This window comes from Leucoraja erinacea, chromosome 7 (genome assembly GCF_028641065.1).
Source record: "Leucoraja erinacea ecotype New England chromosome 7, Leri_hhj_1, whole genome shotgun sequence".
Taxonomy (NCBI): domain Eukaryota; kingdom Metazoa; phylum Chordata; class Chondrichthyes; order Rajiformes; family Rajidae; genus Leucoraja; species Leucoraja erinaceus.
In genome coordinates, this window is record NC_073383.1 from 68,933,269 (window position 1) to 68,958,662 (window position 25,394).

The window sequence follows — 25,394 nt, forward strand, 5'->3', positions numbered from 1 at the left end:
GGATAATGAATGGTTTTGACAGAATAAATAAGGAGAAACATTTACCTGTGGTGTAAGGGTCAATAATCAAAAGATGCAGTTTAATTGGCAAATAAACAACATGAGCCAGTAGGAAACATATTTTAATGCAACCACCTGCTAAATTCTAGAACACACAGCCTCGAAGACTGCAGGAAGATCCTGTGCTGATTCTTAGATCAGAGTTTGATAAATCACAAATCTCAATGACATGTGATGCCATTCAGCCCATTATTCAATGGTGCTTTCACTGTCACATGTGCAAATGTACAGTGAAATTCCTTTCTTAAATAGAGTCCAGTGCAGTATTCCCATACCTAACCACAGCCTCCACTAGCAAGAGTACAGAAATAGTTCACTCAGCCCGCATGTAAGAGACAACATGTTTTGACGTCATTTTTAAAATCCAATCCGCGCTCCAGTTGATATGTGCGGTGCCCGATCCAGGCAAGCCCCAGGCTGCTATGGACCTCCAGACGTTGCCTCCCTTGGAGTGATGTCCCTCTCTATATAGGCAACGAGGCGTCCATATCAAATTTCTGCAGAGCAATCTAATGTCTTATCCTCCCACTCTTTCTTCATCGAGTATGAGTCCATTCCCTTCACAAATCCAAATTGATTGTTACACCATCATTACATGCAGATCTCATAGCCATTCTCTCCATAAAGAAAGATTTTCCTCACATCTTCCTCATATTTGCCCAACACCTGGAAACCTTGTCTTCCTTGTTCTTGAACTATCCACTAATTGGAAGTTCGTGTTTTTATTACTCCTGTCTCAATCAATTCTAATCTTCTCTATGAAATTACAGGAATAATGAGCAAAGTAATGGGAAAGGACAGAGAATAAGCACTAATTGGATAGACTTTTAAAGAAGTGGCATTTGTTAGAATCATCGAGCCACAGTGAGATAGAGTAAGGAAACAAGGCCTTTGGCCCACTGAGGCTGCACCAACCTTCAAACACCCATTTACACTAATCCTCTCATGTTTCATTATTCTTTGCACATTCTCGTCAATTCCGTCCAGTTTCAACCGCTCACCGACACACTAGCAACAATTGAACAATTAATCCACCAATTTGCACGTCTTTTGGGATGTAGGAGGAAACCCAGGTAGTCACAGAGAGAACATGCTAACTCCACATAGATAACACCCGAGGGCAGAAATAAACCCAGGTCTCTGGCACTGTTTCCGTGCTGTAATTGTTATATGGTTATATGGTTATATGGTGATACAGTAGCTCTACTAGCTACTCTGATTCCATTAATTATTAATAATCTTAAGTTAACCCCCCCCCCCCATCTCCCATCTACATACACCTTTGAAAGCATTTCCTTTTAGGGAGCTGCTCTACTGAAACCCTCATCTATATAAAATTCTGTCTAAAAAAGGTATAATTGGTTAATTGAAAGATACAGCATGGAAACAAGCCCTTCGTCCCACCGAGTCCAGGCCGACTATTCACACTCGTTCTTTGTTATTCTTTGTTATTCACACCCACTCCCGACACACTCGGGGCAATTTATCAAAGACATTAACCTACTAACTCGCATGGGATGTGAGAGTAAACCGGAGCACCTGGAGGAAATCCATGCGGTCACAGGGAGAACGTTCTAACTCCACATAAACAGCTCTGGAGGTCAGAATGAGTGTGCACATTTGGTGCTGTGTGGCAGCAGCTCTACCAGCTGCACCACTGTGCACCCTTATCAACCAGAAACCCATTGATGCAGAGACCCATCAATTGCAGTGAGGTGGAAACTCTCATTGAACTATTTTACTCAAATATTGACCATTTTGCTTGTTCAGCAAACAATACCCTCTCCACACTTTACAAAGTTTTTTAAGAAGTAAAATGGTGTACATTCAACATTGTTTTTATTAAAGAAAAGTTTGTTATTGTACAAAAAGTGTATATACATTTTGATCGCTGGATCTATTCCATGTTTTGAAAGCAATTGGTTACAGGGAATGTCCTGGCTATAATGTTGATCAAAAATAGCTTGGCGCTCTTATTCAAAACACAGTTTTAACGTGTATTTACAGACTGGAATAGTTGTCCAATGTTTGAAATTTCTTTACATGAGATGCTTTATGCACTAAGAACGCACGACAAAGAACACATTTCCGTTCATATATATTGAAAAGACGTTGCATATCTTTCACAATAATCCTCACACATAAAGAAACTATTTTCATTAAACCACTGCATGTTAACTACTATTGGACCAATAGCACTGCCATATTACAAGCAAATTGCTGGAAAATGTTCCCAAAATGGCTGAAACTGAAAGGATGCCTTCACTATTCAAAAATAACATGACATAGTAAGGCACTTCTTGATGCTATAATATGGGCATTCTTAGCTCTTCGATGCTGTATCATTTACAACGATCAGGTTTCACAAACTATTCAGTCTGGGATTTTATAATGACACTTTGGCCCAATGCAGAATATTAAGAGCTAATCTCTGAGAAGGAAGTGGTATACAATATGGCTTTGATGGCACTTGTCAATGTACCTATTGTTCTTTACCTCAGCCGACCTGGAACAATTTTCAGTGACGCTGAATCAATCTGATGGCACGCTTTAAGTGTTCACATTAATGAAATACAAGGAAGCACACATCTACTATTTACAGGAAAGAAATGGGCAATTTTGGTTTGTGCCCTTGTCTGTTTGGTCTAGTGTACATTATCAGTGCTTTACCACAAAATTAAAACAAGCCAAGAATCCCAGTTCAAATAACACATCTCTTGATGTAACATATCAGTGGATTGGCTATCTCATCAAATCACAGCAGAAAATCCCTATTCACAAATATATAAGCCTTTGTAAAATGTCCAGATTCCCTTGCAGAACGTACATTGCAGAATAAAGGTTTTTATTTATACATTAAAATACAAAGTCTATTTAAAAAAAACATTGCTTTCCTTAGGAATGTTAATGTTTCAAAAGAATCTGTTGTAGACATTTTTGCTTTGAAGTTGACTGGATTTGGAAATTCCACAATGTTCATTCCTGTTCTTGAACGCTTAAGACATCATATTAAGAAATTTATTTTCCTCGGCCAAAGTAGTCAACATAGAGCTCATGTCTCCTATTGCCATATTAGTCAATCCGGCTGGAATGGGCTGCAGAGTCAGAGAATTCCGGGGGGTGGTGAGACGGGAGGAATTGTGGGAGAGGTTCTGCAGAAGGCCGGGGCTGAGGGCACCCGACATCAGGCTGGAATGGTCACCATCATCCATAATAGCATCAAAATCTATCTGCGCTTGGTCTAGACTATGAGAGTTTACAGTACTTGATACCTGGTTGGTGCCCGGTGAAGACATGGTTGCAGCTTTGACATTTGACATGTGCTGTTGCTGCTGAACAGCGCAGTCCATTTGTCCACTGAAGTTGCCATTTTGTTCGTACATGTGGATTTGACCAGAATAAAACATCAGGTTGCTGTTTGGACCATCATTATTACACTGCTGTGACTGCATGGGCAGTTGATTGTTATTAGGTTGCCTTTGGCTTACTTCAGAGTGCCCACGACTGGGGCCCATCCCATTCATTTGAAGTGGTCTTTGCAAATAACCCTGTGGTTGCATGTTCAAAGAATTAATCAAACCATGCGGTCTGGCTGATGGATTTGGCCTCTGCGCTGGATGGGGCTGCATCATTCCACGGCTTAAGTTGTGCCCAACAGAATTCATGACATTCTGTCCCTGTTGGCTGAAGTTCTGCTGACTCGGGCTGACGTGGGAATTAGCTTGGCTTAAGACGCCATGAGCCGCAAAGGTGGCACAGTCGGGAGCTCGGCCAGCCTGGACATAATTCTGCTGGCCTGCAAGATGCATACCCTGGCCTACTTCTCTTCTCCCATGGCACCCACTCATCGCCATAGATACCTCATTTGCTGGTGCCATCTGCTGATGAATTGGTGCATGGACCTGCTCAGCTGCAATGTAGCTTTTGAGGGCTTGGTCCTTGGTTTGATTCATTGCTACCTGCTTAAAGTCTTGAGTACCAGGTTGCGCAGGTGAACCCATCATATTGTTCACAGTCATATTGCTGCACGATGTTTGGCCCAGGGTCCTGCTTGCCATGTTGGGACTAAGCACTTGGCTAGGCTGGTTGTAGGCTTGCGGTGGGCTGAGAGGCAGATTAGCATTCTGACACAAGCTCATCTGCTGAGGCTGCTGCATATAGTTCACTTTTTGTCCATTCATGCCAACGCTCCTCTGCAATAAACCCTGCTGCACCAGAGTCATTTCATTCTGGTTCATTGTCACGGTGGCTTGAGCAGGGTTGAGATTCTGGTATTGGTCGAACATCTGCTTTTGCTGAACCACGGCCAAGTTTGATCGCGGGAACTGCTGCTGCTTGGACTGGTCGGGGATGATATCAACGGTACCTGAGCTAACTTCATTCCATTGAACTGGCATGCTGTTCTTATTCATGTTAGTTGACCCCTGACACGGTTGACTTCCCGGACTCATCTGGCACGGGGCCATCATCGAAGCGGACTGGTTCATGTTGCCGTCCACCATTGCCATCGCTCGCTGGGCGTACACATTCTGACTCTGCATGCTCACGTTGTCCTGGAAACCCTGCATTTGGCCGGCAAAGCCTAGTACGTTGCTATCCTGGGCCAGCCGATTTTCCTGAGAGTTGATGTACTGCACCACATCATCGGGGAGCATGAGGTCATCGTCGACGGCCTGGGTCTCAATGTCCGCCCCCACCGTCTCCATGGCAATGTTCTCGCTGATGCTCGGCGGCCGTGGGGAGTAGGCGCACCGGTGGAGGCTCCCGTCGGAGCGGGCGCCGTTCTGAAGGCCGAAGTGCCGCCTGTCCATGGCCGGCGGCAACGGTAGCGGGTTCATGCTGTTCATGCTGTTGAAGCGCTGAACCCTTGGGAGGGACATCGGCTCCATGGCCGCCGTCCTCCTCACTGGATCGCTCGCTCGCCGGGCGCCGTTGCCGCCCACTTCGTGGGGTCGCAGCGCCATGGGCCCGTATCCGCGCGGGACGCCGTCACTGCATCGCCTCTGGGAAGCGGGGGGAGGGAAGGGGGAGAACATCGAATTGAGGCCCTCGCCCAGGAGAGATGCTCTGGCCTTCATTCGGTCCATGTTGGGCAGCGGCGTTGGCGGAGGTCCACCGGTCGCGGCGGCATACTTAGCCTTCAGCCGGTACTGCTCGACCGGCGTGAGATTGAGCAAGCCTCCGCAGTAACTGACCTCGCTGGACCTCCGCGACAAATCAGTGGAGATAGGGTCGTAAGAGTCAGCAGAGCTGATGTTATTCAGCCGACCCCCAATGTGAGAAGCCTCGCTGGATCGCCGACTGGAAAAGTAAGGGGAGATGCCAGACGATCTTCGGCTCAACGTGTACGCTGAACTGTTGGTGCTGGTGGTGCTGTCCCGGCGATCGTTCAGCTGATTCAGCACTGTGATATCACTGTTGGACAGTTCCATTATTCTGGGGTTAGGCAAGACAACAGTAGAACCACCAGTACCTGAATTCTCCAGTGAAGTTCCTGAAAAAAAAAAATATGCACACATGACGTTTGCTAGAGGAGGTAGTTGAAGCAGGTATTATCAAGGACTCAATTATAATTTATTGTCACATGTATCTAGCTACAGTGAAATGCTTTGTTTTGCATACAACTCGGTTGAATCTTGATGTTTACTTATCATAATTTGCACAGGTTTAGTTTTGGTTAGAGATGCAGCGCAGAAACAGGCCCTTCAGCTCACCGAGTCCACGCCAACCAGCGATCCCCATACTCTGGCACCATCCTACACACTAGGGACAACTTACAATTTTTACCAAAGTCAATTAACCTACAAACCTGCACGTCTTTGGACAATGGGAAGGAACCAGAGCAGCCAGGGAAAATCCACGCAGTCGTGGGGAGAACGTACAGACTGCCTGCCGACGGCATCCACTGTCGGAATTGAACCCGGCTCTCTGGCGCTGTAAGGCAGCAACTCTACCGCTGTTCCACCCTGCTGCCCAATGCAGGTACATGGATTGGATTGTTTTGGACTTTGGTTTGGTTATGGTGGGACTTGTGTAGAAGGCACCTGTTGATCGGCATGGGCAAGTTGGGCTGAAGGGCCTGTTTGCACACTGTTTCTGCTCAGTAAACCTCTAATTCAGTTTAGTTTTAATTCCGTTTAGTGTATTGTCATGTACACTGAGGTACAGTGAAAAGTTTTTGTTGCCTGCTATCCAGTCAGCTGAAAGACAATACATGATTACAATCGAACCATTTACAGTGCGTAGATACATGCGAATGGAATAATGTTTAGTGCAAGGTAAAGCCAACTAGGAGTAGCCGATCAAGGATAGTCCGAGGGTCAACAAAGGGGTAGATGGTAGTTCAGCACTGAACTGCTAGTTCAAACCTGAAACTAGAAAAGTTCATGAGGGCGAAAGGATCTTTAGGACGTGGAAATAGATTTGACAATATAGAATGAGGACATTCACGAGCTGGGATGAATGGTCTAACTGTACAAAAGCTTATTTTCCCCATTTAAATGGAATATTAGTCCTTTTATTTTAAATAGTGCTTAAGTTTCTACTGCCCAGCCAAGACCAGGAACTCAACTTACCATTCAAGGGGATGAGAGGAAGCTTGGTGATTTTGACTGATGGCACTGGGTTTGCCCATGAAGGAATATCTCTGACCTGCTTCAATTTTTCTTTCTTTAGTTGCTCAAGTCTTTGGGAGGCTGTCATGTGCTTTCTCATCTGAAGGCCGATTGCTGAAGTTCCGGAGGAAACGGTGGAGTCCACAATTGGGGAATCATCTAATGCGGTCAAATCTCCCAGGCTACCTCCACTGTTGATGTTCATTTCTACTCCACTGTCATTGTTGTTGGTGCTGCCAAGTGGCGATGGCTCACTGCTGCATGAAGATTGGCCACCAGGACTGGACTGATACATCTGAGGTGGACAAAGGGAATCCCATCAGCATCCGTGAGCAACATTGCAAAGATCACATAGAACAGTACATCACAGTAACAAGGAAAAAGGGTGCCACCCTGATTTGTCACCTTCTCCAGGGATGCTGCCCAAACCTGCCAAGTTACTCCAGCACTTTGTATCGTTTTTTTTACCAGATAAGGCCCTTTTGCCCACATTGTCTGTGCCAAACATGATGCCAGGACTAATTATCTGCCTGCACATAGAAACATAGAAATTAGGTGCAGGAGTAGGCCATTCGGCCCTTCGAGCCTGCATCGCCATTCAATATGATCATGGCTGATCATCCAACTCAGTATCCTGTACCTGCCTTCTCTCCATACCCCCATACCCCCTGATCCCTTTAGCCACAAGGGCCACATCTAACTCCCTCTTAAATATTATAATAATAATAATAATACATTTTATTTGTGGGCGCCTTTCAAAAGTCTCAAGGACACCTTACAGAATTTAACAAGAGTAAAAAAACATATAATCGGAGTAAAATAAATAATAAAGACATCACCAGTACACAAATTAAAGACAGAATTCGATCCAAAGACAAAAAAAATCAAAAACACAATGTGAAGAGAGAGCAGCAGAAGCTAAACCGCGCCAGCGTACACTCTCCCTTCCGACAGCCATCGATAGCCAATGAACTGGCCTCAACTACCACATAATCCATATCCTCCCATTCTCTGCACATCCATGTATCTATGTACCTATCTAAAAGCCTCTATCATATCTAAAAGCTCCTAGCGTATTTGCCTCCACACCACCCCTGGCAGTGTGTTCTGTGCACAACCACCAGTTGCGTAAAAAAACTTGCCCCACACATCTCCTTTAAACTTTGCCCCTCGTACAAGCACAAGCTATGCCCTCTAGTCTTTGATATTAGGTCATAAGGAGTAGGAGTAGAATTAGGCCATTCAGCCCATCAAGTCTACTCCGCCATTCAATCATGGCTGATCTATCTCTTCCTCCTAACCCCATTCCCCTGCCTTCTCCCCATAACATGTACTAATCAAAAATCTATCGATCTCTGCCTTAAAAATAATCACTGCCTTGGCCTCCACAGCCTTCTGTAGCAAAGAATTCCACAGATTCTCTGTCTAAAGAAATTTCTCCTCATCTCCTTCCCAAAAGAACATCCTTTAATTCTGAGTCTATGACCTTTGGTCCTAGACTCTCCCAAGAATGGAAACATCCTCTTCACATCCACTCCATCCAAGCCTTTCTATCCTGGGGGGGAAAGGTTCTGGCTGTCTACCCTATCTATATCCCTCACAATTTTATCTACTTCTATCAGGTCTCCCTTCAACCTCTGACGTTTCAGAGAAAACAATGCAATTATGTCAAACTCTTCTGTTTGCAGTATTAATATGAAGTTTAGCTGTATGTAGTAGAGCAACTGTGTTCACTTTCGTTATTCTTTCATACCTTTCTAGCCTCCCTGGCTCAGAGATAGAATGGTAAAAATTCATTGCTGGTCACACAAACAAAACTTGCAATGTGGAAGCAAATTCATGTTGGACTGCACTTTTACTAGAAACATTTAAAGTTTGGCCCTTTCCGCCACATAAAGACAAATTCAGAGACTGCCTTCTCTCCATACCCCCCCACTAGAGCCCATCTAACTTAAATTAGTTGTATAAAGTTCCAGAGATTCAGCACCTTAAGTTGACCAGGTTTAAAGATTTCCCCAATCCTTAAGCTGTGACCCCAGTGTCATCGGGAAAAAGGGGTTAGCCTGTCCAAACTTTAAAAACACCAAATCCCCTGATCTCTAAATTCTAGATGGAAACAGGAGCTTTTTTGTGTAGGAACAGGGTGGGGAGGGAATGATGTTGGCAAATGTCCTCGATCACAATTGGATTCTCGAGCAAGTAGGAATGATGCCAATGGTATGTTTTTTTTTTTAAAGTCCAAGGCAAGAGATTTTTTTTTAAAGTCCAAGGCAAAACTAGTGAGGGAAATGTGAAATGGATAATCTAATAATAACACCAATAATTAAGAACAATGAGTGCTAACCCTAGATATCAGTAGAATCATATCACTGTATGGCACAGAATTGGGCCCTTTTGGTCAAACCTGTCCATGCCATATGAATGGAAGATAGATACAAAATGCATCTCTGGTGAGAAGGAATGGGTGACGTTTCGGGACAAGGCCCTTCTTCAGATGCCATATGAATGGTAGTCAAGAGCTACATCTGGGCACACTTCCCTTAGAGTTGTAGTCACCAGGGACACCAGGAGCTTGCCTGATCTCCCACACTCTGCAGGAGGGGTTGGAAGGAACTGCAGATGCTGGTTTAAACCGAAGATAGACATAAGATGCTGGAGTAACTGAGCGGGACAGGCAGACAGGAATGGGTGATGTCACGACCCAAAACGTCACCCATTCCTTCTCTCCAGAGATTCTGCCTGCCCCGCTGAGTTACTCCAGCATTTTGTGTCTATCTACAGGAGGGGGATGCTGTTTAGCCACTCATTAAAGAAACCTTATGCTACTCATTAATACTGTCATCGGTGTGTCCGAGCTTGGAATTTTCGTTGGAGGTCAAGAACTGGTATGTGGGGTGTGTGTACTTTTCCATGGCTGCCCATGGCTCTGACCCTTGGTTTAGTCTCAGGGTCTAGTTGGAATAAGGTTGAAGGGGGAAGGTCAGAGAACTAAGGTCTCCTGAAGTGACCTCTGCAATGGCAATCTGAGATGTACCTCAAGAGAGGAAGGCTTGAAGTGAACACACTGGTGCAATCAAGGAAATAATACTGAACAACTGGTGATGGTTCAGTCATGATATTCTGCCATGAATTCTACAGGTTTACCCTTCTTGAGGCCATCATATCTTTAGAAAGAAGGTGAGAAGGAACTTCTATAGTCAGAGGGTGGTGAATTCACTGCCACAGATGCTGTGGATGCCAAGTCAATGGATATTTATTAAGGGGGAGATTAACAATTTCTTGATAGTAAGGGTGTCAGGGGTTATGGGGAGAAGGCAAGAGAATGAGGTTGAGAGGGAAAGATGGATCAGCCATGACTGAATTAGGAGTAGACTTGATGGGCCGAATTGCGGAGTAGACTTGATGGGCCTAATTTGATGAAGGACATCCTTGTGATTGAGGCAGTGCAGCATAGGTTCATGAGATTGATCCCTGGGATGGCAGGATTGTCATATGAGGAAAGATTAAAAAGACTAGGCTTGCATTCATTGGTGTTTAGAAGGATGAGGGGGGATGTTATAGAAACATATAAAATTATAAAAGGACTGGACAAGCTAGATGCAGGAAAAATGTTTCCAATGTTGGGCGAGTCCAGAGGTCATTTAAGACTGAGGTGAGAAAAACCGTTTTCACCCCGAGAGTGGTGAATTTGTGGAATTCCCTGCCACAGAGGGCAGTGGAGGCCAGATTATTGGATGGATTTAAGAGAGAGTTAGATAGAACTCTAGGGGCTAATGGAATCAAGGGATATGGGGAGAAGGCAGGCACGGGTTATTGATTTGGGATGATCAGCCATGATCACAATGAATGGCGATGCTGGCTCAAAGGGCCGAATGGCCTCATCCTGCACCTATTTTCTATGTTTCTATGTATTCTGCTCCAAGAGGATGGTGGAGGCCAGTTCTCTAGATGCTTTCAAGAGAGAGCTAGGTGGGGCTCTTAAATATAGCGGAGTCAGGGGATATGGGGAGAAGGCAGAAACGGGGTACTGATTGTGGATGATCAGCCATGATCCTATTGAAAGGCGGTGCTGGCTCGAGGGGCCAAATGGCCTACTCGGGCACCTATTGTCTATAGAACCTATGAACTTGAGGAAATGATTGTCAGAAAAAGGCCTTCAGTCCAACTGAACTGTGCTGGCATTACTACATCCACAAAAAAAAACCTCCGTTTCTCCTTCCCCTTCACCTAATTACCCCTTCTCCTCCTTCATAAACCTTCTTCGCTTCCATTTTGTCCTCCTGTGCTTCTTTGAGAAATTACCCCACTCTGCTAGGTCTCATCCATTCGAGCAGGGATCAAGTTGTACATGCCAGTCTTCCTATGTCAGGTCATTCCTCTTAAATTCCGACTCCCTTTCCAACCTTCATATCAAAATATTTTCATAAGGACCATGAGATGCTCTGATTTAATTTAAAGCTGTTAAGCATTCCAAGTTTGATTCCATGTTTTTTTTAAACAAAGAAGTTCAGCGCAAATTATCACGATTCGCCACGAGGGAAAGATCTTAACCCCAGGTGAGGCCAAGCAGAGTCCTGATGCACGTCTACCGTAGTGGGAGCAATTACCGAACTTCCTTACCACATAAATGGAAGCTAATTCAGTGCATCAAATCAGTGCCAGTCTCTTCCCGTCTCCTGACCAATTTTCCCTTCAACCTACTTAACCCACATTCCCATCAACCCACACAGTTTACCACTCGCCTACACTTGAGCAGTATATTACGGCGTTCAATTAACCCACTGACCCACCAGTTTTTGGGATGTGGGAAGAAATTGGAGCACCCAGAGGAAGCCCACGCTGTTACAGGGAGAACGTGGAAACTAAACATAGACATGGTCTGAAGTTATTGGAACTGTGTGGCAGCAGCTATGCTCGCTACATCATAGTGTCGCCCAGGCCAAATTGCCTAAGGCAGTTTTGTGTACCTACTGACAGCAAGGTTAAGGGCAACATTAGCAGTCACCACACAATGCATTATTAATCAAAAGGGAATAGGAAGTTCATAAAATCGGACAAATAGTTAATCACAATAATGAACTCTCAACATGCAGTCTCTCAAAGATGCAGCACAAGTGCAATGGATCACCTCCCTCTCCCCCAAAGCATTCTATGCTGTTTACTCTTATAATGACTGGATTTAATCGTGGTAAGTTTACTTCAGGTGATGGGGTGGAAGATTGCAACCTTCACGTGGTCCGCCCTGTTTCGACTAATGCAATCAACTCGACGTGCAAAATGGATGATCAAATAGAACAAGGGGCTGTGCACGCCAGATTGAAGAAGACCTTCACGTGGTGAGGCACCGCCAAAGGGTTTCGACTAATGCAATCAAACAATCGACGTGCACATTTATTTGGTTTGGACGTTGATCAAATAGAATGTCGTTTTGCAGTCCTACAACTTTAGGCTGTGACCCAAGACACAACACAATTGAAAACAAGAAGACTTTAGGTGATGCAAATAGAATATTAGGCACTTCCCTCTCCCCCCCAGGGAGTCAAAGAGAGTCAAAGCCCCCAGCGGGCGATGTTAAATGTCCCGCAGCCATTAAAGCCACGCCGGGTGATGCAAGGCCAAGCACCGGGTCTTGGTGTTGGAGCCCCGGCGGGTGCTCACAAAGTCCCGCGGCAATTCCAAGCTGTTTACTCTTATAATGACTGAAGTGTTGTTCAGTCAAAAGGAAAGACAGTTTACAGTGGCTTGGGTAACTTTTGCTTTGCTCACCTTAGTACCGACTGTCCTTAGGAAGGCACAGTGAGGAAGGAAAGAAGATGAGAGGCGACAAACATGTGTAGGCAGTGGAAGAAGAGGAAGAAACACGGTTAGTTGGTTAGTAAAGACACACAGTGGGTTAGTTTTGCATTCTTCCACACGTGTAAAACACAAAACAATTAAGAGACACTGCATTCAATCGGATTACAAGTTCCTCAAAGATTCTTTAGTTTAGTTGAGAGATGCAGCGCAGAAACAGGCCCTTTGTCCCACCGACTCCGCACCGATCAGCAATCCCCACACACTAACGCTATCTTACACACTGGGGACAATTTACAATTATACTAAGCCAATTAACCTACAAACCCACACAGATCAAGTGGAGAACGTACACAGTACGGACAGCACCCGTAGTCAGGTGCGACCCCGTGTCGCTAGCGCTGTGAGGCAGCAACTCTACCACTCTGCCACCGGAACATGAAGCTGACACAACTTTAGCTCTCCTGACCAGCTTAGTATTTGCAACATTTTGTGATCTTATTTCAGAAATCTAATGTCCGTTCCTTCAAAGAATTGAGGGGTGCATTCAAGGAAGCAGTATGATGGCCCATCATCCATGTCTAAATGAGGTTGGGGTCTGTCTCTGGGGTCTGTCCCTGAGGCAGAAGCAAAACACCTCGGTCTACAGCAGCTGCAGGCTAACAACATTTATTTAATTTAAGTGTGAGGAGACTTTGGTAGTTCTCCTCTCACCTTATTTGACTTTTTGTCTGATCCTGGGGCGTTCAATTTGATATCCCTTGATCCCAGTAACTGTAGCCATACCTTCCCAATTAAAGGGTCACCAAAGGAATGGCTGGAAATGTCATGGTAAAAGCCCACGTCTTTTTGATAGGATCAGGGGCTATTCATTCTACAGCCTTTCCCGTGAAAGGCCCGGATAGAGTGGATGTGGAGAGGATGTTTCCTCGAGTGGGAGAATCTAGGACCAGAGGTCATAGCCTCAGAATGAAAGGACATTTCTTTAGGAAGGAGATGAGGAGCAATTACTTTAGTCAGAGGGTGATGAATCTGTGGAATTCATTGCCACAAAAGGCTGTGGAGGCCATCAATGGATATTTTTAAGGCAGAGATGGATAGATTCTTGTTTAATACAGGTTACAGTGGTTATGGGGAGAAGGCAGTATGGGAGAGATAGATCAGCCATGATTGAATGGCGGTGTAGACTTGATGGGCTGAATGGCCTAATTCTGCTCCTATCACTTATGAACTTCTGTGCTTGAATTCCTTCAGAAGTCTTGACCCAATTTCAGGCACAAACCCTGTCCAACGTGAGCATGCATTAGGGGAGCTCCCTTCCATGGCATGACATAAAACTGCATATCTAAATAGTGTCAGGTTTAATCTAGAGATACAGCTCAGAAGCAGGCCCTTCGGCCCACCGATTCCACACCGACCAGCGATCCCCGCTCATTAACGCCATCCTAAACACACTAGGGACAATTTACACATGCACCAAGCCAATTAACTTACACACCTGTACGTCTTTGGAGTGTGGGAGGAAACTGAAGATCTCGGAGAAAACCCACGCAGTCACGGGGAGAACGTACAAACTCTGTACAGACAGCGCCCGTAGTTGGGATCGAACGCGGGTCTCCGGCGCTGCAAGCGATGTAAGCAATGCAGCAACTCTACCGCTGCACCTCCGTGGCCGCTAATAAATCAGATTTATGCCCATAGGTCTGTTCAGAAGCAGGACACACTGGAAATCCAATAGCTAGCATCCTATATTGTGGTTCTCTTTAGTTGAAAGCTCCAGAGAGAATTACCCGCTAATCACATAATGTGGGTCAGCACGCTCCTGACCTATGTGGCTGTGTTTGGAATCCAATGAAGTTCAGACACTATTGCAGCTGACTTCTTGTTCAACTGCCTGAGTTCTGTTGTACTGAGTAGGGATGCCGGATATTTCTGCCTCTTAACTGTACAAATAAAAACATTCTCAATCCTGGTATTGATCGCTACGTCAAAGTTATTAGACTTTAGAGATACAGCGTGGAAACAGGCCCTTCAGCCCACCGAGTCCATGCCGACCAGCGATCACCTCGTACTCCAGCACTATCCTACACACTGGGGACAATTTACAATTTACAGAAGCCAATTAACCTTCAAAGCTGTATGTCTTCGACGTGTGGGAGGAAACCGGAGTACCCGGAGAAAACACACGTGGTCACAGGGAGAATATACAAACTCCACACAGACAGCTCCTGCAGTCAGGAACGAACCAAGTCTCTGGCACTGTTAGGCAGCAACTCTATGACTGCACCACCATACTACCCACAGAGCATGGGATATGACAGCAACAGATTTGGCTTGACAGAGCAAATGTTAGGAATAAGACTGGAAAATATATTGGTTAAATAATAGTAGTAAATCACATGATTCCCCAATACGAGTAATTAACTTTACAATATTTAGTACTTCAATGTGGTATCTACACTGATCATATTTTCTTTCTGGATTACAATTAATTAACACTCATGGGCCTGGCAGGGCCAATGGTGTCTTTCTGCAATGGATAGTTTTATGATAATAATATCTTCATTGCCAAATCTAATTGCATGGAGGCTTGCAATTAATGGTTGTGTCACCTTTCCTATTTGTCACGAGCCAGTGTTTTAGTGCTCTTACCACAGAGTTTTCGGTCTTGATGGTTTTCATTTGCAGGTTGTCCTCCAAGCCTCCACTGGTGCTGTTGGCTTCTGCCTTTTCCCCAGACACCCTGTTACCGTGGCCGAAGGCCACATCGTGGTCTCCGGGCTCTTTGGCTGGTGGCGGCCTCGGATGCACGTCGTTGCGGTGCTTTTTCGTCACGTGGGCGTCTGGCCCGTGCACGGTCTTCACGTGTTTCCGGAGTGAGCTCGGGTCTGTGTACCTCTTGGTGCATCCAGGAATTTTACAAACATAAGGTTTCTGCAAAAAAGGAATCGGTGACATCAGACGGGGGCCAAGCACTGTTGTCACAAATGTAAGACTCTCGGCACTACTTGTTACTCCAGATGTTACTCCACCAGTGGTGAGTAGGTGGAACCTACTACAGATCCACCACCGATTTTCCAGCACCGTTGGTTCCAGACCTTTGCTAAAACATGGTGACTCTTGTCAAGTGACTATGCGGCTTATTATCTTTCACACTTATACTTAGTATGATCATGCCTAATGTATAGCTGGATCATCACTGAATTGTATGCACCAACAAAAAATCACTGTACTGAGATACACATGTCAAAAAAGTATGATTGAACCAGTGAAGCATTAATGTTCTTTGGAACTCTGCCGGCCTTACTGGGTCCGGCCTGCATGTAATTTCAGACCCACTCGTGTGATTGCATTTTGACTGCTTCCTCAGTTCATGAGGCAGCAAGGGATAGTTTGAGTTTGAGTTTAGTTTATTGTCACGTGAACTGAGGTACAGTGAAAAGCTTTTGTTGTGTGCGAACCAGTCAGCGGAAAGACAATACATGATTACAATCAATCCATCTGCAGTGTACAGACACATGATAATGGGAATAATGTGAATAACGTTTAGATAAAGCAGTGAAGTCTGATCAAAGATAGTGATAGTCAGAGGGTCTTCAATGAGTTAGATGGGCTGCTCTCTAGTTATTGGTTGATAATAAATGCTAGCATTGCCAGAGATGTCGGCATCCTGCAAATGAAGAAATAAATTAAAAATAAAGCACACTGGAATAGACTTCTTGCAAATGTTCTATTTCTGTTCTATAATTCTACTCAACTTCCCATTTTTTTACACATAAAGCTTCAAGAAAACAAATACTTACCTAAATTAACAACCCAGCACACTTAAACCATCTCGAAATGTTTCCCCTTGGCTCTTTGGAATATATCGAATTGTCTCGTGGGTTACTTTTATTTTAAATCATTGTTTTCAATTTCCCTGCCTGACAGCTTATTTCACACATCTGTCGTCCTTCTGGGAAATGGCACAAAACTCACATCCCGAGCAGGGTTAGGGATGAGAAAAACGTTGTGTGCTTAAGCTCTTGCAAAGCAGTGAATGAATAACTGTTGAAAGGAAGAATGGCGAGCTTGAAAGAGGTTTATAGATCTACTTGATTAATGTGAGAGTCGGAAAGAGAGGCTGCTGATCGGAACTTAAGTGAGAGAGTGGGTAGTTCAGCCTTAACAGAGGTTTAAGTCTTTATGAGCCGGCCGGTGCTCTTCTCGGAGTTAAAATAAAGACTTGTCTCACCTCCAGTCATTCCTTCTTCTTCCCCCTCCCGGCAGGCAGAAGGTAGGGAAGCTTGAAAGTGTGCACCGCCAGACTCAGGAACAGCTTGTTTCGTTTAGTTTAGAGATACAGCGCGGAAACAGGCCCTTCGGCTCACCGAGTCCTCGCCGACCAGTGATTCCCACAAATTAACGTTATCCTACACACACTAGGGACAATTTTTTACATTTACCAAGCCAATTTACCTACATACCTGTACGTGTGTGTTGGAGTGTGGGGGAAAAAAACGCAGATATCGGAGAAACCCCACGCGGTCACGGGGAGAACCGAGGTCTGCGGTGCTGCAAGCGCAGTAGGGCAGCAACTCTACTGCTGCGCCACCGTGCCTCCTAGTGTAGAACGGAACTGCAGATGCCAGTTTATACCGGAGCTAGACACAAAGTACTGGAGTAACTGAGAGGGTCAGGGAGCATCTCTGGGAAAAAAGGATTGATGATGTTTTGGGTCGGAAGGAGGGTCCCGACCTGAAATGTCACCGGCCCTTTTTCTCCAGAGATGCTACCTGACCCGCTGTGTTACTCCAGCATTTGTTTCTTCCCCTCTGTAATCAGGCTTCTGAATGGTCCCTCCATGCTAGGGTACTGTCCGATTTACCTCCACCCCATTGCAGACATTGGACTTTGTCGCTGGAACAGTGTGCTAAAATGCTGAGAGCTATATTCTGCACTCTGCATCTTCCCCTTTGCCCTACCTTGAGTTTTGTCTAATCGTATTTATGCATGGTATTATCTGATTTGATTGGATAGCATGTACAACAAATCCTTTCACTGTATTTCGGTACATATGTCAATAATAAAATTAAACCCTTGCTCTTTAATTGGTAGCTGTGACTCTTTTGGCTGGTAATACCTCTGAGTCAGAAATAATAGTGGGGGTCAAAATCTACTCTGGAGATTTGATAAACAAAAATAGGGGCTGGCAGGCAACTGAGAGACCACTGTGCTTTTCTGGCCAGTGTCATTTTTTAAATAGATTATCAGCTCACTAGAACATTGCTATTTGTGGGACCATGCTCAGGACCATCTGGCAGTTGTGATGCTTAAAACAGGGAGTAACCATCATTTGCTGTAACATGCTTTGGAAAGGACTACAGTAATGCAGGCCTCTACTTCTTTGTCGATTAACATAAATGACACTTTATTGCCAGAGGCCCCGTTTCGATCCTGACTACGGGTACTGTCTGTATGGAGTTTGTATGTCCTCCCCCTGACATTGTGTGTTTTCTCCGGGATCTTCGGTTTCCTCCCACACTCCAAAGACATACAGTGTTTGTAGGTTAATTGGCTTGGTATAATTGTAAAATTGTCCCTAGTGTGTGTAGGCTATCGTGGGTGTGCGGGGATCGCTGGTCGGCGCGGACTCGGTGGGCCGAAGGGCCTGTTTCCACGCTGTATCTCTAAACTAAATTAAACTACTGCTCCAACATATAACCATATAACAATTACAGCACGGAAACAGGCCATCTCGGCCCTACAAGTCCGTGCCAAACAACTTTTTTCCCTTAGTCCCACCTGCCTGCACTCATACCATAACCCTCCATTCCCTTCTCATCCATATGCCTATCCAATTTATTTTTAAATGATACCAATGAACCTGCCTCCACCACTTCCACTGGAAGCTCATTCCACACCGCTACCACTCTCTGAGTCAGATCAGATTCAGATTCAATTTAATTGTCATTGTCAGTGTACAGTACAGAGACAACGAGTAAAGAAGTTCCCCCTCATATTACCCCTAAACTTCTGTCCCTTAATTCTGAAGTCATGTCCTCTTGTTTGAATCTTCCCTATTCTCAAAGGGAAAAGCTTGTCCACATCAACTCTGTCTGTCCCTCTCATCATTTTAAAGACCTCTATCAAGTCCCCCCTTAACCTTCTGCGCTCCAGAGAATAAAGACCTAACTTATTCAACCTATCTCTGTAACTTAGTTGTTGAAACCCAGGCAACATTCTAGTAAATCTCCTCTGTACTCTCTCTATTTTGTTGACATCCTTCCTATAATTGGGCGACCAAAATTGTACACCATACTCCAGATTTGGTCTCACCAATGCCTTTTACAATTTTAACATTACATCCCAGCTTCTATACTCAATGCTCTGATTTATAAAGGCTAGCATACCAAAAGCTTTCTTTACCACCCTATCTATATGAGATTCCACCTTCAAGGAACTATGCACGGTTATACCCAGATCCCTCTGTTCAACTGTATTCTTCAATTCCCTACCATTTACCATGTACGTCCTATTTTGATTTGTCCTGCCAAGGTGTAGCACCTCACATTTATCAGCATTAAACTCCATCTGCCATCTTTCAGCCCATTTTTCCAAATGGCCTAAATCACTCTGTAGACTTTGGAAATCCTCTTCATTATCCACAACACCCCCTATCTTGGTATCATCTGCATACTTACTAATCCAATTTACCACACATGTCTTCAAGTAGTGTGCTTAGAGCTGTTTGTTCTCTCTCAGTTTTATGACTATCATTACAATCATGTCGTTCCCCCATCTCTTTCATGTGCACATTTTGTGTTTTCCCATCTCCCAGAGAGGCAGTTTAATTTTCATATCTGTGGTGGTTTTGAAGCTTATTCGGGCAAGTTAAGTATATACTTTGCCCACCACAACCACTCTTATTCAGAGCGCGGTCAGCAATAGAGATTGTAATCTAATCCCTCTGATGGCACACCACTGTTAAGAAAAAATGATGGTCAGATAGAATTTCAACCCCAAAAATCAGAACTAGTTAACTCTTCTTCCCCACATCGAGTGGTTATTTGCATGTATGTCAAATAACCAGTCACTAAAACTGATGGTTATTTAGAAGTTGTTTGTTTCCAATAGTTTTTCCCCCACATAAGCGGACTATGTAAAAAAAAAATGTCCCCACGTAAACTATTCCCCACGTAAGCAATGTAAAAAAAAAATCAAAAAGGATTTTGAAATCCATTGGCCTGAAGTAAATAAAAGTTAAGTGTAGTATTTTGCAGTGTTAAGATCAGTAGGACTGAAGCACAGCTAGTCCAGTTCTCACTGATAAATGGGGTCATTTACGTGTCTTCGGGATGCTGAAGGAAACCAGAGAATCAGAGGGAAATCCATGCCCTGGTGTTTGCCTGGATCGGGCACCGCTCATAAGAACTAGAGCGTGGACTGGACTCTGAAAATGGCGCCTAAACATGGCACCTCTTGCACGTGGGATCCATGGACTATTTCTGTACAATTTGCTCATGGGAAATGTGCATAGGTATGACAATACTCTACTGGACTGTTTGTGAGAAAATAATTTCACTGTGCGTTTGCACTTCGCACATGTGACAATGGACACACCATTGACCATTGACTGTCATTGGGAGAATCCTAACTCCATCTGTAGTTAGGATTGAACAAGTCGCTGGAACTAGAAGGCAGCAGCGATAACTACTGGCAGATCTTATGGAGAGGGAAGTGTCCAGGGTATTAGAGTTATCCAGTAGGGATTGATTAGGATTTTTGGGAAGCATCCAAAAATGTTTCATATATGATGCTAATGATGAAGATTTAATGGAATCTGTGGCATTGATTTAAAACTCACAGCAACAGGATAAAAAAAAAACTTGACAGAGCTTTAACTCATGGGCAATGACCAGAGAAGTGGCACTGATTGCTGTTTGGGGCCCAGACTACGATGAGCAGCATAGTACGTATTGTACTTGCCATTGAAAGCATCTAGTGTCGGTGTGATAATTATAACAATAGTATGAAAAATTATGGAAGGTTCATGCACACTGGAATATTAACTGGTAAAGGTGTCTGCATCAAAAGATGGAAACATTATATCTAAGAAAAACAACTGAATGCAATGATTTCTAAATATCTTCTATTAATATCAAGGTGCCATCGACCGTTATTTCAGTGAACTTTGGTACATCTCGAGAGTTGTGAATCTGGAATTCTCTGCCACAGAAGGCCAATTCACTTGGATATATTCAATTCAGATTCAGATTCAATTTTAATTGTCATTGTCGCACGAAATGCATTTCAGTGTACAGTACAGAGACAACGAAATGCAGTTTCATATATTCAAGAAAGAGTTAGATTTAGCTAAAGGAATCAAGGGATATGGGGAAAAAACAGGAACAGGGTACTGATTTTGGATGATCAGCCATGATCATATTGAATGGCGGTGCTGGCTTGAAGGGACAAATGGCCTACTCCTGCACCTTTTTTTCTATCTTTCTATGACAGTATCTGGCTATAACTTAAATACGTTGTTCATGTCTCACGTAGATCTTTGGGATGGAGGTACTTTCAAAATACTGTTGGCCACCTTGGATATTTTCCTTTTAGGAGATTAATTTATCGGCAAAGGCTCACAGGGGATTACAAGGGAAAATTCTGGCGTGGAAGGCTCTAAGCTACAAGGTCACAGTCATACAGCAGAAGTTTGTAACTGAGAAAAGATTTGGAGATCAGCCTAATCCATGTTCCTAAAGTGTCAAGAAGCCAAGCTAGTGGATTAAGCAGATAACCTGATGTGGCCCCTGAATAAAAAACTCCAGGGCACAAGTGTAAAACTAAGATGCTTGAACGAAGACAAATCAAATGCATTTTTTTTTACAATCCAAGAAAGGTGGGATCGGCTGCGGTGGGTGAGGTTATGGGGAGAAGGCAGGAGAAAGATAGATCAGCCATGATTGATTGGCAGAGTAGACTTGATTGGCCAAATAGCCCAATTCTGCTCCTATCTTATGACCTTATGAAAGAGATGGTAATTGTAATGATGATCATAAAACAATTTTTAAATGATTAACATCAATTTGTTATTATTGTGTTCTTAATTTTTGTGTTCATTTAGAAAGAGGATGCAATGATCGATTATATGTTTAGCCTGATACAATTGAATATGATGTTGATGATGGTCTTGGAGGAGATAATATCATAGCAATAATGTTAATCATAGCAATGGCTCAGATTAGAGTCAGCTCCAGGAATGGTCTGGGAATTATGCTTGATTTAACTTGAAAACCGTTTTTTTCTTTCATCAGGAGATTAAATGAGGTGTGTGGTATTCATGAGAGAACAAATTGTACGTTCCTTGGAAGGCTCACATTTTCTTTTTTCATGCTTTCTGATCATTGATCATGCATGCTCTGGGCAGCGTCAGTCAATGGATGTATGCTATGGACAATGGAAACCTAGGCAATTTATGAACAGCTCATTTCTACTGTGGTCAGAGGAGGCATTAACACACCAAGGTTTCACAGTGAAATGAACACATTCAATGTACTAACAGACGTGGCGCATAAACACCTTTTTGTAAACTTCCCTTAAATGAGATTTCTAAATACAGCTTGGACAAATTTAGTCTACAAATATTCCCATCTGTGACTGAAAATTAATAAATACACCTTTCCATAAAATCAGGCTTTCAAAGAGAAAGAAAATATAGAAATAAGCACATTTTGATCAAATCAGAGGGCTGTGAGTTCATATTCTACTTCAGATACATGGCCACGTAAACCTAGCTGACACTAATGTTGCAGTGTTAATGGATATCGCAGCTTCTCAAATACTGATTTTCAAGTGAGCTGTTACAGTGACTGATAAATGCAAAAGGGTTCATAGCACTGTTATGAAGCAGGGATGGAGAGTTCTTCTTGCAATTTTGTCAATATTGTACTAATATCCTATTCTGTGGCACCAGAATAGGATATTAGTACAGTTTCCGGGGTTTTACCCTGCATGAATTTAATGCCGCATCCCAAATACAAAGTGCTTGAGTAACTCAACATATTAGGCAGCATCGCTGGAGAACATGGACAAGTGCCAATTTGGGTCAGGACCCTTCCTCAATCTGAAAGAGGGTACCAGCCCGAAATGCCACCTATCCGTGTTCTCCAGAGATGCTGCTTGACCCACTGAGTTCGCTGAGCATTTTGTGTCCATTTGCACTTCAGAAATATTCTGGGATGGGACAGTGAGGTTGTGAAAGATGCTGCACGTTCTTGATGAGATGAATCAATATTGATGAAGATATCATATGTGCAAGTCACCCATGTGGAGGTACCAGGCCCAATAATGGATGGGACTTCCTTCAGAAATGGGTGCAATTCCAGTGAAATAGAATGCACAAAAAATGTTGTATGTACCTAAACAGAACAGGAGCAGGTTAATACATCTAAATCTCCACTCCATCACATACATTCTCTTTATTCTCTCCACCCCTCCTCTTTGCAACTCAAAACATTCTTGATTTCAAACATTTTTTCATTCTGATTTGTATCATTGACCTAAAACATGAGCTGTTTCTTCCTCCACGGATGCTGCCTTACTTGCTGGGTATTTTGAGTAGGGTTGATTTCCTCTCCGATCCCATCTGTGGATTTTGTTTTGCTTTCCAATTTCTAAACTCTTTTTGATTCAAATCCAGGAAACCAACACCGATCACCCTGAGCCTCTGACAACATCTGCTATCATGTTATGGCTACTCTGCATGCATAATCTTTTTTTATAGATTCTTAAGTGCCTGCATTGTAAGAAGACATAGCTTACATATACTCTGTCAGTTTTATTGTGCACACATTTAGTACGCTCAAAATAGTCTTTTCGGAAACAGCAAATAAGGCATCTGTAGCGAGAGTGGGAGAGTGATCTTGGGAGAGAAAAAAGATACACTTTATCACTTAATTTGGTCTCATAATGATTAGCCACTCTGTGGGATCTTTTGGAAATGAATAGCTCTTATCCAAGCATTAAAAAAAAAACAACCTCCCCTTGACAATGGCAATTACAGCTGAGAAGATAGGAATGTTTAGCTTGTACGCATGTGGGTAACACATGTTTAGCTGTTCAAAAGAACTTTGTTCAGGTCCAACACTGATGTTGCAGCAATCATGGTCCGACACCTACTTTAATCCAGCTGAGGTTCTCTAAGGCGTTGGTCAGGCCACATTTGGAGTATTGTGAGCAAATTTGGGCACCGTATCTGAGGAAGGATGTGCTGGCTCTGGAGAGGATCCAAGAATGATCCCAGGAATAAAAGGGTTAACATACGATCAGCACGAGCTTGATGGCACTGGGCCTGTACTCGCTGGAGTTTAGAAGAATGAGGGGGGGGGACCTCATTGAAATGTATCGAACAGTGCAAGGCTTGGATAGAGTGCATGTGAAGAGGATGTTTCCACTAGTGGGAGAGTCTAGGACTAGAGGTCATAGCCTCAGAATTAAAGAACGTTGCTTTGGGAAGGAGATGAGGAGCAATTTCTTTAGTCGGAGGGTGGTAAATTTGTGGAATTCTTTGCCACAGAAAGCTGTGGAGGTCAAATCAGTGGATATTTGTAAGGTAGAGATAGATAAATTCTTGATGAGTACAGGTGTCAGAGATTATGGGTAGGCAGGAGAATGGGGTTAGGAGGGAGAGATAGATCAGCCATGATTGAATGGCGGAGTAGACTTGATGGGCTGAATGGCCTAATTCCACTCCTATCACTACAGTATGACCATAAAATTACATTGCCTACTTGAAATCCTCCCCAGAAGTCTCCGCAAAAATGTGGCGTCTACGCCGGGTGAGGCAGCCAATCTCCACGTCACCTGGACTTCCGCACCGATTGACGGGTTGACTTTCCCCCCCTACAGCCGGGATTCTGGAACTCCGGCCCGGGCGGAGCCGGAAGATCCATCCCCATAACCGATGGGGATCCAATGCCGACTTTGCAGGCTGGCATTATGGCTCCGTGCCAGCCTAGGTGGACCGTTCAGGTACAGTTGGACCCTTCTTGGAGGCCGTATGTTGGATAATCCAGATCGGCTCAGGAACCAAGGGTGCCGGAAAATCGGTGGTGGACCTACATTTGAAAGCAAGGTTGTTTCACGGAGTGACTACCAGGTGGTTGGAACAAATCCCCAACTGGGTTATAACGGACAATAACGAAACATCCCCCCCTACCATGGTCCGTTATAACGAGGGTTTACAGTTTTCCAATCCCTTTGTAAGTGGCAACAGCAGAACTTTTAAATGGATGTTCTCTTATTTCTCCACCTCTCAGATCAGATCAGATTTCAGTCATTGCTCCTTGAAAGAAAATTATACGTTTGGACTTGTAAGCAAAATCATAATTTAGTCTGGCATATTTACATAAGCTGCTTTTAGGGAAATAGATGACTGGGTTTCTATATCTTACGAGTGAACTAATTTGCTTATACTAGTGTTTTTTTTAATTTCATACTGAAAACTGGTTTCTTCTGTCCCCAAGTGTTGCTTTGCACTGTGACTGCTGATACCTAGATTAAGTAAAATGGAATCTTTATGAAAATGGAGTCATCAACATTTTTCTTAACCTGAGTGTGTGGAGTCAACTCTGCAGTGGAGATTTCCGGGTAACTTATGTCTGTGGGCAAGTATAGTGTATTTTACAGCACAGCACTACAGCACGGATGACATTTCAAACATGCTGAATTGCCGATAAAGAATTGAGGCTATCCCAAGTTTTGAAAGTTACAAAGTTTAGACAAGCTTTTCTTTTATTGTTTTACAGTAGATTCAGAAACTATTAATGTAATGCGATAATTACACCCTGCTGCAGGTGGTGATTTTAAAAAATCAAAACTTTGGTTTGGCCCCACTTAAGAGTATTGTGTGCAGTTCTGGTTATCTCATCACAGGAAGGATGC

The 25,394-nt window shown here is 43.8% G+C and overlaps 1 protein-coding gene across 3 annotated transcripts in view; it reads right to left on the minus strand.

Moving 5' to 3' along the window:
- Positions 1–1,878: 1,878 nt before the first annotated feature.
- The window catches only part of gli2a (GLI family zinc finger 2a), a 442,689-nt gene continuing 419,173 nt past the window's right edge, over positions 1,879–25,394 (minus strand). For all 3 annotated transcript variants that reach the window (XM_055638741.1, XM_055638742.1, XM_055638743.1), the window contains 3 exons: positions 15,120–15,401; positions 6,636–6,969; positions 1,879–5,554 (listed from right to left, as the gene is read on the minus strand). In XM_055638741.1, coding sequence (XP_055494716.1) covers positions 3,057–5,554; positions 6,636–6,969; positions 15,120–15,401 — 3,114 coding nt within the window. In that variant the 3' untranslated portion in view covers positions 1,879–3,056. The remainder of the gene's footprint in view (positions 5,555–6,635; positions 6,970–15,119; positions 15,402–25,394) is intronic.